This window comes from Camelus bactrianus, chromosome 10 (assembly GCF_048773025.1).
Source record: "Camelus bactrianus isolate YW-2024 breed Bactrian camel chromosome 10, ASM4877302v1, whole genome shotgun sequence".
Classification (NCBI taxonomy): Eukaryota; Metazoa; Chordata; class Mammalia; order Artiodactyla; family Camelidae; genus Camelus; species Camelus bactrianus.
The window spans coordinates 5,029,558-5,043,469 of NC_133548.1; the positions used below are offsets into that span (position 1 = coordinate 5,029,558).

At 49.1% G+C, this 13,912-nt stretch overlaps 1 protein-coding gene across 1 annotated transcript; it reads right to left on the minus strand.

Moving 5' to 3' along the window:
• Positions 1-93: 93 nt before the first annotated feature.
• On the minus strand, positions 94-5,656 carry NDUFV1 (NADH:ubiquinone oxidoreductase core subunit V1). Its single transcript, XM_010956740.3, has 10 exons — positions 5,488-5,656; positions 4,323-4,405; positions 4,079-4,249; positions 3,146-3,329; positions 2,122-2,311; positions 1,482-1,694; positions 1,136-1,302; positions 723-804; positions 350-495; positions 94-251 (listed from the first exon to the last, which is right to left on the minus strand). The coding sequence occupies exons 1-10, from the start codon at positions 5,557-5,559 to the stop codon at positions 165-167; spliced, it is 1,395 nt and encodes a 464-aa protein (XP_010955042.2). The 5' UTR covers positions 5,560-5,656; the 3' UTR covers positions 94-164.
• Between the last annotated feature and the right edge of the window lie 8,256 nt (positions 5,657-13,912).

Sequence of the window (13,912 nt, forward strand, 5' to 3'; positions counted from 1 at the left end):
TATCCCTCCCACACATACACCTCTGTCTGGGAAATAAGCCTCCACAGGTAACAGGCCACAGTGGCAGAGTGAAGAGCAAGGCCACGGAGAAGATGCAGTGAGAGAGTGGGCAGCACTTGCTTTATTGTCCAGCCGTTCAGACAGATGACACCAGCAAAGCGGGCTCAAGAAGCGGCTTGCCTGGCCTGGTGCTGCTGGGCAAACCGCTGCATCCGCTCCTCGAGCTCTGGCCGGAAGTGTCGGATCAGGCCCTGGGGTGGGGATGGGGACACTGTGAAGCAGGGTCTGAACCCCCAGTGCCCTGGGCTCTCCGTACCCCCACCTAGTGACACAACAGAGCAAGGAGTACCTGCACAGGCCAGGCGGCTCCGTCGCCCAGAGCACAAATGGTGTGACCCTCTATCTGCTTGCTGATCTCCCACAGGGAGTCGATCTCCGCTGGCCGGGCGTCCCCCCTCACAAAGCGGGCCATCACTTTGTTCATCCAGTCCACACCTGTAGACGTGGCAGCAAGAGAGGGCCCGATGATCTCCCAAAGCGGGGATGTGGGGGACGGAACTCAAGGGGTGCAGGTCATGGGGAGGGTGGGGCTGAAAGAAGCCATGGCAGGCTGGGAAGCAGCAGCGGTTTATTCAGGGTCCAGAGCCCAAGCCACCTGTCCTGTGCCCAGCCCAGGTCCAGGCTGAACCACAGAGAAAGCCCCTGGCCTACTCAGCACTTACCCTCACGGCATGGGGTGCACTGGCCACAGCTCTCATGCTTGTAGAACTCAATGAGGCGGGCGATGGCTTTCACAATGTCTGTCTGGGGTGACAGGACAATAAGGAGGCACCCAAGGCCTGAGCCTCAGCACCCGCCAGCAACACACCCTCCCGATTCCAGCAGTACTCTGGCCGGCTCCTCCACCCTCCCTGGGTACCCTACACTGCCCAGACCCCACGGGCATTCTCCCCCAGGGACGCCTCGCTCCCCTCCTCTCCCACCCCGCTCCCCTCCTCTCCCACCTCACTCTATCTCAGGTTACAGGAACCGGGACCCAAGAGCTGCCAAGAGTTCTCCAAGAAGCCCAGGAGAGGGTTACTGACCAGGCTGGCGTAAGGCAGGGACTGGGTGGGGAGCACGGGCCAGCCCTTACCGAGCGGTCCATGACGATCACCGCAGCCGTGCCCAGGCCCGTCTGCGCCTGCACGAGCGCGTCAAAGTCCATCAGCACCGTCTCACACACGGACTTGGGGATCAGTGGGGTGGACGAGCCACCAGGGATCACAGCAAGGAGGTTGTCCCAGCCACCTGTGACACCCCCTGGGGCCCCAGTTAGTCCCCAAAAGGATAGATGGTCAGGGCTGGGGCCAGCACACCTGCCTAGCCCCAAGCCCAGGACCTATGTCAGCCCCCACCCCAGCCCAGGCTCCTATGGCCCTCCCACCCTGCTCTCTCATGGACTCCCTGGTCCCTCACTCACTAGCTGGCCCCAGGCTCACCAGCATGCTTCTCAATCAGTTCCTTCAGTGGTACAGACATCTCTTCCTCCACAGTGCAAGGGTGGTTGACATGGCCAGAGATGTTGAACAGTTTGGTGCCTGAGTTGCGCTCACGGCCAAAGCTGGCAAACCACGCACCCCCACGGCGGCAGATAGTTGGGGACACGGCCACCGTCTCCACGTTGGCCACGGTTGTAGGGCAGCCAAACACTCCTGTAGGGGAATGGGATGAGAAACTGGTGGCTGCCAGCGGGTGGGGCCAGGTTGGGGCGGCTTTCCTGGCAGTGGGGTCTGTCCAGAGTCCTGCTCCTGCGGCAGAGAGCCCCACTTTCAGCCCTTTGTTATTCTTGTCCCCCACTGGGCCCCAGATGCCAGCAGGAGCTGCACTGCCTTTTCACCACCCTGCCCCTTGTTCCCGGAGGGCTGAAGAGGACTTGGGTGTCTGACCTGGGTCTGAGACAGGATGAGGGACCGCAGGTGGCACCAGTGGAGCCTCTAAGTTGTTACCACCCTACTCTGTGTCTGGCCCCCAGTCCAGAAGGAACTCAGAAATTCCCTAACAGTGACCAATGGGGACATGAAGCCAGATACCAGATTCCACAGGACAAGGCCTGGAATCGGGCCAGGTGCCAGGTCTTACCCACATCTGCAGGGAAGGGTGGCTTCAGGCGGGGCTTGCCCTGCTTGCCCTCGATGGACTCAATGAGCGCCGTCTCCTCCCCGCAGATGTAGGCCCCAGCCCCGCGGACCACAAACACATCAAAATCGTAGCCGGAGCCGCAGGCGTTCTTGCCAATCAGACCAGCCTCATAGGCCTCCCGGATGGCCACCTGTGGGACAGGGGTGTGAGGGCACTGTCCCCAAGAACCCAAGAATACTCTGTGTGGGAGGAAGGGGTAAAGGGCCAGTAAGTCCATCACCAAAGTCCAGAGCGAAACGTCCCTCTGGACACAAGCAGAGGACACTCTGGGAGAGGGACGGGGATTTTTATAATGTGGGTCATACTTTTGTAATAACATTTAACAAATTCTCCAACTATGTGTATCTTTAAAAGAAAGACTTTAAGGAAATAATGAAAATGCTGGCAAATAGTTTCTCTAGGTAGTGGATCTGTGGGATAATTTTCTTTTGTGTGTGTGTGGTTTCCTATCTTTATAACAAGCAAGTACTGCTTCTGTAGTAAAGAAAAGACCCTGGAGGCTTATTTTTAAATATGCAATGTTGACACTTATATGTAATGTTACTATGTGCCAGGCACCGTTCCAGGTATTATTCCCACATCCTTCATTGCTGCTGTGTAGGAGCCTAGGAGAAAGGTGTGAGGTGTTGGCCCTGGACCAATCACTACAGGCATCACCGAGCTGAGAATTACCGAAATGACCCCTCAACCCTTCTACAGGAAAAATGCCCACATGTGAGTTCCCCAGCCTACCCCTATTCCAGAAGTCATGGAGCCCTGGAACATACAACCTCCCAAGTTGAGGCTCTGGAACATACAGGAAGAGGAGGAGGCTTTGGGGGCCCCGTCCCACTTGTGACACAAGGCATACAGGAGTGGACAGCACTCTCCTAGTTCGACCCCAGACAAATTAGGTGCTAAAATCTAACAACTGTGCCTGGGATTGGGGCAGAGTTGTGCACATTGAGCCCCTCCCCCTGCCCACCTGCAGATTGGAGGCCTCATTGTAGAATTCCCCACGGATGTAGATGTAGGCGGCACGGGCGCCCATGGCTCGGCCCCCAACTAGGCAGCCTTCCACCAGCTTGTGGGGATCGTGGCGTATGATCTCCCGGTCCTTGCAGGTGCCTGGCTCCCCCTCATCTGCATTCACCACCAGATACTTAGGCCTGTGGGCATCAGCAAGTGAGTCAGGCTACAGGGCCACCAGGGTTGGGCCTTTAACCACATGCCACCCCACTCCACCCAAGGAAGCCTCAAAGATGTCTCCTATGACAGGCAATCCCTCTTTGTCCTCCCAACATGTTCCCAGGGGTTCTGCCTGCTCACCACCAATGACAGGATACTCACTGCCTAGTTCATATTTCGGTGGCTATGACCACAGGAAAAACCTTTTTGTTCTGCTCAGTCCAAATATCTCTCCTAGTGTTTCCCAAGAGCCCAAATCTGCTTTTGGTCACAAAGAGTGTGTCCTGAACCTCCACTGTTATCTCTGGAGCCAAAAGGAGGTAAAGTAGCTGACATTTATCGTCTGCTTTCTATGTGCTGACCGAAGTGCAGGCCAAAAGCTGTATGAACATTAGCCCTTTAATTCCTGAGCAATACAATATCCATTTACAAAATAAAAAAACTGAGGTTCAAGAATGCCAGGAGACTGCCCAAAGCTGTATGATTAAAAGGCAGAGCTAGGAATTGATCAGTTAAGACTGCCTGAGTCAAAATTTTGTGTTGATTTTGCTACCCCTCAAGTCTCCCCTGAGGAAGAGCAGAGAGAACTGAGTCCCTCCTACTTGAGCCCTGGTAATGTTTTCCTACTTCATTCACTCTTAGTTTCCAAGGAAACAGCCCAAAGGCCCAGGTAGCCACAGCCACCCCCAAGGTCTTTCCTGCAACCCCATTTCTGCCTGCCTACACACACCTGCCATCTGAGGGCTTATTCATGAAGCTCCATTTAAGGCCAGTGGGGAAGCCAGCGCCTCCACGGCCCCGCAAGCCCGACGTCTTGACCTCACCCAGGATCCAGTCAGGCCCCTTCAGCAGGATCTCCTTTGTCTTGTACCAGTCACCACGACTCTGGGCACCTTTCAGCCTGGACAGAGTAGAGAAGGCAGTAAGGAGGAGGCCCTGCCTCGGGACCCACCAGGCTAAGGGCACCATCTTACCTCCAGTCGTGGCGGCCATACAGGTTAGTGAAGATCCGGTCTTCATCCTTCAGTGAGCCAAATGAGGTTTTCTTGGGTGCTGTCTGGGGACACAGAAGGTCAGGAGGCCCAGCAAAGCTCTGGGGTCAGAAGCTACAGATTCTTGGGTCCCGCTGATTAGAGGGCTGGGCTGGGGAGAGGGCAGGGGTCTAAGCCTCAGAACCCTTCATAGCATCATACCTACTACCACCACTTAGTAAGCACTTCCTGTTTAGCAGACACTAGGCTAAGCATTTTATATCCAAAACCCCATTTCATCCTCATAACTCTGAGACCAGAATGATTTCCTCCATTTTACAGAAGAGGAAACTGAAGCTCAGAGCAAAATGAACTTATGGAAAGGCACATAGCCCAAAGCAGCAGATAGAATCTAAATTCAGGAATGTCCGTGGCCAAAACCTGCACCCGAACCACAGCACCATACTACATCCCTGAGCCCAGTGTGATGTCATGTCTATTTACTTGTCTGGCTGTGCTGCTGAATCAAAACTTGGCTAGGCCAAAGATTTAAATTACTAATCTCTGCTGCAGACAACATGCATTTTCTGAAGGCAAAGAAATGTTTCACTGGGGCTGGGGCACAAGATGACGGAGGGAGAGCAGCTCCGGAAAAAAACTGTTGAGAGATGGGGTCTGGAATCCCATGTGACCCAGTGGGGAGCACCCCAGCTGAGGGATAAGGGGACCTGGCTTCCAGACACCCATGCCCTTAAAAGCCAATATAGGAAGCAGCGGGCTGAACGAAGAATGAGGAGACTCAAGTCCCTCCAAAGCTGTTTTGTACATCTCTAAAATGGGACAGTGACCTCTTCATGCTCTGCCAGGCTGTGGCGAGGAAAGAACGGGACAAGGATGCTTTGCCACCTGCAAAATTTTCCGCTAGGTCGCAAGGCTGTTAAATAAGGAAAGCCAAGGAGCCGGAGGGCTGGGGGCGGGGGAGGAGTCAATCTCCGTTTGGACCCGTTCCCCTTCTACACCCAGGCCAGAGCCACAACCTTCCTGCCGGGCTGGGGAGATGAAGGGGTTCTCCAGAAGGCACCACAAACCCAAGGGACGGCGCACGCAGAGGCGCGGCAGACAGACCAGGCCCGAGAGCACCCTTGGCCCGAATCAGGCCGGGCCTCACCGTGTCGCCGCTGAAACGCACAGATACTCGAGCTGGGAGAGACCCGCCGAGCAGCCGCCGTGCCGCCAGCATCGCGGTGGCCAAGCCGGTCACCTCCCGCTGTCACCTTCACGGCTCTAAGGCTGAAGAACCGGCGCGACCAAGACGCTAGGCGGCGCACAGGAACAACGTCACGCTCCCAGGCTTCCCTGCGGCGCTTCCGCCACGCCCTCGGCCCCGCCTCCTCGAAGGAGGGCGGAGAGGCTGGAAGTGGCCTGCCTGGCGCGGAGGCTGCTGGAAGGTGCGGTTTCGCCGGCCTCCAGCCCGCCTCTCTCCTACCGTGGGTCTCATATTACTTTCTTGTTGACCTGCTCTGCTTCTTCGCGTTCGCCCCCGGACCCTCACACTTTCAGCCCCCAAGTAAACAAACCTTGCATGTCACCTGATTAGTTCTGGTGTTTTACACTTTCTACAGGTCCCGCATTTCGTGTGCTCCTGTTGTATGTACAAGTGTATGCGGGGAGAAGGAGAAATCAGATCGTTGCATCCCGACTCGTCATGGCTGCCTTGTAATTATTCTGTCTCTGTCCAAACCCTCCCAGACTGTGATTTTACCACTACGGACACCCCTGGGCTCAGGAAAGGATTACTCATTAGCCAGAGAGAGCTGGGGCAGCTCCAGAGGCAGGCAGGGTGTTGTTGGCGGAGGTCTCCCAGGAGGAGGTGTCTAGAGTCCTAGGTTGGAGTGAGGCTGGCTGAGAGGGTGGAGATGGTCAGTGGGTGGGACATCCTCTTGCCGGTGCTGCTAAACTCTTCCAGCCATTCCTTCCTCATCCCTCATCAGGAGAGTTTCGCTGGTTAGGGAAAGAGATTGCCCAGACAGAGCTGGGGATTACACAGGGTGAAAGTTGGCACTTGGTACTCCTGCTCAAAATCCTGGAGTGGCCGCCACTACCGTGGCAACCGGGCTCTGGCCAGGCATTTAAGAATTCTGCCCCTCCCCTACAAGGTGGTCAGGCCCAGGCCACATCATGCCTCCTCTCCCCAGGAACTCTTCCACCTGGGGCTTTAGGGCGTTTCAGTCCCCTATTCCCACCCATGCTCCCCTGACCTGAGGGGGTCCTCTGTTCTTTGCCTTCTCCTGAAGTCTTGGAAGCCTGTTTAACTCTTGTTAATCAGTTTGTCTGTTCTATGGAACACTTTAGCTCTGAGAGCTTGCCTGGGGCTGGTGGTAAGCTTGCCTGGAGCTGGTTTGGCCTTCTATTCCCAGCTCCTCTGTTCTCTTGTCCTGTGATCATCCTTTCTTAATCTCTAGAGAAATGTGCTATTTACAAAAGTAATATGCTCTTATTTTCTCATACATTCCCCACAGCAGCCCCGGATAGTGTTAACTTCATTTTATACGGGAAAAAAATTGAGGCCCCTGGAGGTTTCATCTCTTGTCTGCGGGCACGAAACTGCTGAGTGGTAGAGGTGATAAAGGTCAGGACTTTCTTCCTTCCCAGAGAACCCCACACCCAGCAAATTGCACAGAATGACTGACACACATATGACAGTCATTGCAGGATGTCAGTAGTGTTTCCAAAAGAGCTGGCAAGAGCATGGGCACCTTGTCTGGGGTCTCACAGATGGGTAGGGCAGTACCAGGCCCAGGGCCCAGCAGTCCTGACTCTCAGCCACAGGCCCCCCCCTCCTAGGCAGGGAAAGAGATTGCCCAGACAGAGCTGGGGATTACACAGCTAATCCAGGGCTCAGACCTGAGGCCATGGATCCCTTCCTCTGGGGTGGGAGAAGGGGGGAAAGATGGAACCAGAGGATGGATTCTTTCCTCATCTTTGTCTGACTAGGTCAAGGGAACACAAGGCCGTGGGGAAGAGGCAGCCTCAGGACGCAGCGGATGGAAGATGCTGGGCATGGGGTGATGGGAAGCTAAGAGTGAGGGGCAGGATCTCTAGTTGATCCATCGCGAGGCTCTGTGCCAAGCACTTGCCATGTGTTATCTCCTTAATCCTCCTACGACCCAGGGCATAAGAATGATGAGCCCCTGTTTTCAGAGAGGACAGAGTGTATTAGCCATGCTGAGTGGCCTGCCCAAGATGGCACAGCTGCCAGGTCTCGGCCTGAGGTCTCCTGACCCTCAATCCCCCACTCAGTCCCCACCCATCTAGAGCACCCACTTGCCAGGCTCCACTCAATGTCACCTCCCAGGAAGCCCTCCTCCAAGGCATCCCAGATCCCGGCTCTCACCTGTGCTATCTTAGACCACTGTGCACATCTGCCTACCCCACCAGCCTCCAGGGCAGAAGCTGGGAGGCATCACGGATGCCTCCCTGTCCCCAGATCCACTGCATCCTGCCAACTCTGCCTTCCAAGCACACCCTGTTCCCGTGCCTTCAGGCCCCACCCCATGGCCGTGACCTATCAGCTTTCACCTGGACTTTTGCAAAGCCTCCTTGAGGTCTCCTGGCCTCAAGTCTTGGCCCCGGCAGTCCTTTCTTTGCACTATGGAATGAGCAAGATTGTCATAAACCTCAGATCCATTTTGCCCCTCCCCTGCTTGAGACCCTCGATGGTCCCCCAGTGTCCTCAGGACAAAGCCCAGCCCCCTGGCCTGGCATTCAGGGCCCTGTGCTGACCTCTTCAGCTCTAGCTCAGATTGCTCTGTCCACACGAACTGGCTATGCTCCAGAGGATCGGTCTTCCTCCCCTTCCTCCTCCTTCTCCTGAGGAGCCCTTAGGATGTCACCTTCCAGGAAGCTTTCCTCCACCACTTCATACAACTGTCTTGAGCAACAGCTGTCATAGGTCCAGTGTGACTACGACATGATCTGCTCTTCTCTCTTCTCTGACCCCTAGCACAGAGCTTCTCGAGAGAGGTGCTTAACTCCATATTGTCATCTGATTTTATATTTGGAAATGAAAAAAACCCAATGTTTTTCCTTTGTTGGAAATTTAAGAGATATAAAAAGACAAAAAGAAAGTAGTAACGTGTTTTCACTTCCCTGACTTAGTCCCCGATACCATCTTTGCTTGTTTGTTTCCACTGTTTTCTAGGTGATTTAAAAATATTCCACATCACAGAAGTGGGTGTAGCTCAGTGGTAGAGCACATGCTTAGCATGCACAAGGTCCTGGGTACAATCCCCAGTACCTTCATTTAAATAAATTTTTAAAAATTTTAAAGACATTTCACATAGCATATGAATTTACTGATCCTTAAAAATTTAGACCTTACCAGAAAAAACTAAAGTCTGTCCACTCCAGAGCCAACTGCTATTGAATCCAATATTATCTTCTAGTCCTTTTAAAAAATACCTTTATGTGTACATATATTTACCTGCAGAAAAATGAGTATTTGGTGCTTTTTATTTAGAGTAACAATGTCTCACTATAACACAATTTTTCACCTTGCATTTTTCATTCAACACTATGTCTTTGAGATTAGTCCATGTTACAAATAGACTTAGAAGCATAATTATTTCCCTGGAGTGCCCCCACCCCCACCCCCACCCCAGGGACACCAGAGCATCACAGTTAAGGGCCTGGATTCAAAATTCTGCTTCCTCCTCTTACTACCTGTGTGATTTTATGACCTGTGCCTCAGTTTCCTCTAATGGGAAATTAGGATAACATATACTCTAGAAGACCATCCGTTAGGGTTGAGAAAAGTACATGAGCAGTGCCTGACACACTGCAAATGCCCAAAGAAAGTTTAACTAAGTTCACTGGCTTATAATGTGGAGACAATCCACATCTTTACAACATTGAGTCTTCCTACCCAGGAATGTGGTGTCACTCCTTTTTTTCCCAGATCTTTTAGGTCCTTCACTAAACATTTAGAATTTTTTCTTTAAAGAATTTTTCGCATATTTTTTGGGGGGTAGAGGTAATTAGGTTTCTTTGTGTGTTTGTTTATAACGGAGGTCCTGGTGATTAAACCCAGAACCTTATGCATGCTAAGCATGCGCTCTACCACTGAGCTATACCCTCCCCAATGCGTATTTTTTAATACAGGAATTTTATGTAATGTTTTGCGTTTTTATGATTTTGTGATCTCTGTTCTGATAACATTTTTTAATTGTCTACTGTTTGTGAATAGGGAACTAACAATTTGCTTTTACTGTTTTTTGTATCTGGAGCCCTTAATGGACTCCCCTGTTAGAAAGTTTGTCCGTTGAAGCTTTTCTCTCTTCTGTGCTGATAATTGTATTGTTGAGAAATAATGAGAGTCTAGTATCTTTCTTTCTAACGTGAGGTATCTACTTCCTTTTTCTTATTGCACCATCTCAGAGCTTCAGAATAAGGTTGTATAATGGTAGCAGGGAGCTTCCTTATATGGAGTGTGACTTTAGTGGGAGTGTGTAAAAGCTTAATATTAAAATCTCAATTCCATGTGCTAGAATTTCTATTTCTCCTTTTCATTCCATGTGCCTTTAGATTTCCTTAGGCCAGTGGTTTTTCACTGGCTGCTCAGAAACAGAATTCCTACAGTGGGTATCTGTTTTCCCCCAATTAGTAATAGCTGCTTATGAAAATAAAGGCAGAGTTAACAGCAGAGAAGAACCATTGATGCAGGCGCAAAAGGAAATTGAATTCTAAGCAATAATACCTTAATACCTTTCCAGATAAAGCTGGAGACGGGAAACATTCACAAGAGCATCTATCCTAGTCTTTTCTCCGACATCCTTTATTGCCGCCTTCTACCACAGAACATCTTCCCTCATCAGTGAGAGGCATCCTGAATGATGACCCTGAACCTCCAACTGGCTTCTTACCAACTGTGTTTATGGTGGGTAGGAAGCGGGTAGTTCCAGGCAATAAAATTCGAATGGCCCTATCAGATCTGGGCGTAGTTTGGTTGGTTGCCCAGAGTTACCTTGGAAACAGGAGTTTCTCCTCTAGTCAGGCAGGATTGTAAAATGTGCTGAAAACTCTCGCCTATGTCTTCTCTTAATGCCGAAGTGTGACAATTGTCAAGGCAACCTGTAAGTATGAGATTTGCTGAGGCTTTTGGTAGAAATGTTGATCATATTCAGGCACAGTTTTATCGTGAAGGGGTGCTCAGTTTCATTAAATACTTCTTCGGCATCTGAGATGATCATATTGTTTTTCTTCTTTTTTCTTAATTACATCAGTCTTTTTTTTTTTTTTTCCTAATCTGTTGAACTATTGTTGACCTAAAGGGGTGGCAAAGTGAGACAAATAAGAGAACAGACTAAAGCCAGTGGGGGCTAAATCTTGGACTCTATCACCTACCAGCTGTGTGGCATTGGATAAGTTCCTTGACCTCTCTGTGCCTCATGGCATCATTACAATGATTAAATGTTCTCATCTCTGTAAAGCCCTTAGAACAGGGCCTGGCACATTGCAAGTCCTCTGTAAGTGTTTGCTGTTCTCATTTTTTATTATTCCAGGGACGAAAGCTTTTGGTCATGCTGTCATATTCTTTCACTGTACTAACTGCTGGATTGTTTTTTACATCAATGCTCATAAGTGAGGATAGCCTACAGTTTTATTTTCTCTAAAGGATCTTGTCCAGTTTTGTTAAAATGAGATGTACCACTTTCCACCTTTTCCTATACATTGCAGGAATTTCATGAGGGTAAAAGTTGTCATTTCCTGAAGTGTGACTAGAATTCATCTGGAGCTGGGGGCCTCTGCTTGGGGGTGATCTGACCACTGATTCCTTTTTTGTTGTTGTTGTTGATAGACTTTATTTTTTTTGAGAAGTTTCAGGTCTGATTCCGTTTCTTCTATGACTATTTATTTATTTCCTTGAGCCACCTTTGAACACCTATATTTTAAAGAATGTTTTCTTTTTTTTAAATTGAAGTATGGTCAGTTTGCAATGTTGCATCAATTTCTGGTGTACAGCATGTTTCAGTCATACGTGTGTATACGTATATTCCTTTTCATATTCTTTTTCATTGTAAGTTACTACAAGGTATTGAATATAGTTCCCTATGCTCTGTAGTATAAACTTGTTATTTATCTATTTTATGTATAGTAGTTAGTGTATGCAAATCTCTAACTCCCAACTTATCCCTTTCCACCCTCTTTCCCCCCAGTAATGGTAAGTTTGTTTTCTATGTCTGTGAGTCTTTTTCTGTTTTGTAAATAAGTTCATTTGTGTCTTTAATGGATTCCTGATATAAGTGATATCATGTGGTATTTTTCTTTCTCTTTCTGACGTATTTCACTTAGAACGATGATCTCTAGGTCCATTCATGTTGCTACAAGTGACACTATTTTATTCTTTTTTATGGCTGTAGTATTCCATTGTATAAATATGCCACAGCTAAAAGAATGTTTTCTTTATGTATTGTTCCTTTTTCTAATATAAAATATTTCTCTGCATCCTTTTAACAATTTTGCCTTGAGGTCTAGATTCTCGTAACATTACTCTTGCTACACAAGCTTTCTTTTTATTAGTATTTGGGTTTTTCCTTCTTATTTTCAATTTTTCTCTTGCTTTAGGAATGTCTTTTAAAAAACAACAGCTAATTAATTTCATTTTGTTTTATTTTAATCCCATCAGTGTCTGTCTTTTAAAAAGAGAGTTTGGCCTGTTTATATTTATTGGTGTTGCCACTGGGACATAAATCTGCCATATTATATTGTATTTTTTATTCAGCATTCTTTCTGTTTCTTTCTTTTTCCTCTGTTATCCTGTCTTCTGTTGAATTAATTGAGTTTCCTTTATGCTATGCCCTTCTTCCCCAGCATTGACTTGAAAGTTATACATTTTATTTCTATTTTTAGTGATTTCCCTGACACTTTTAACAGTCATACCTAAATTTCCTTTTCCAGCAAAAGCTAATTAATATGTCTATCCTCCTAATGAATATGACACAAAAACAGGCATACTGTTTCCATCTGTACTTACTTCCATCCCAAATTCTGCACTCCTGTTTCCCTTGCATTGGCCCTGCTTGTGACCTGGCACCAGGGGCATTTCTGGCCCCTTGCTTCATGCTGCTGGTGGAAACCTGGCCTCAGTCACGGAAGGCTCTCAGCTTTGCTCTCCAGTGCTGGATATGGACTGAGTACCTGGCCCCAAGCCCTGAACACTCAGCTTGGCTGTGTTCCTGCATCCTGGCTAAGAGCCAAGGCTTCCATCCCAGGCTGTGGGTTTCTTCCTATTTCTTTCCTTCAAAGAAAGCCTTATTTCGAGTCTACACAGAATTCCCTTTTTCATTTCTGTGTGGCTGGAATTTCATTATTAACCTTTCTTTTTTCCCTCTGAGAAGGACAGGGTACATTTCAGGATCGACTATCTTGACTATCTTGCTATCTTGAGCTGGAAACCTCCTTATATTTTTTTTCCCATTAATTTAAATTCAAGAAAGTAAAGTTGATCAGTCATGGCTGATGAGGTACACATAGGACAAGGTAAATGCTTCTGGGGCAGGGAACCCAGTTAATGACCCTTGTGGCCCAGCCTCCCTCCCTGATCTCCAGACCCTCTAGTCCTGGCGTGAGAACCACTCCCTGTCAGCCTGCCAGTGTCTTAGGATCTCTCTTCAGCTTATACTGGTCCCAAGCACCAGACACCATCTGCAATTTCCATTAGGGAGGACCTGTGAGGTCTCAGTTGGGCACACTGGTCCCAGGGACCAGTACAGTCCCCTCAGCACCCCATCCTGGCAGCAGACCCACACTCAGACACCCAGTAGATCAGGGCTGGGTATCTGGAGTGTCTCCATGTTGGTCCTTTTCCCGTCCCCAAGTAGTCCCTTGGAGTTCTGCCTATACCTCCTTTGTCCCTTATCACAAAAGCTCTCATCTTTGCCCAATGAGCCCTTGACGATTATTTGGATGACAGACACCAGGAAGAGCTTACGCACCCCTCGACTAATCCCAGGCTGTTAGAAATGTGAGACTCGAGGCTGAGATTTTAGAAATGCCAGGCCCTACCTTATAAATCAGCAAGAAGAACAATCTGTTGAGTGTTTATTAGAAACAGGTTGAGCTGTTCATCTTCTATTACATGTTCTTCCTCCTGAGACCACTTTGCACCTTACAAAGCCAATTTCTTCCCAATATACAAAACTCAGAGCCACAAAGGACATGTGGAGGGGGCTTCATTGTTGCAGTGGATCATGACACCATAGCCAGTATTTATGGCTTCCTTCCTCCTTCACGAATCCCACATCCCCTTTGCCTCCAGCCAGCACCACAGCTGCTCAGGGGACTTTACCAGGTGGGGTGACTTCATATCATGAAGATATCATGTCTCTCCAAATTCATCTACAAATTCATTGCAAATTCCAATCAAAATCCCATCAAGGCTTTTCAAGGAACTGAGAATACCAATACTAACATGAATATAGAAGGACAAAGGGCCAAGAATGGCCAAACCAATTTTGAAGAAGAACAAAGGGGTTGAGGAGATCTGCCCTGCCAGGCAGCAAGATGAGTTATAAATCTAGACGAATTGGGACAAG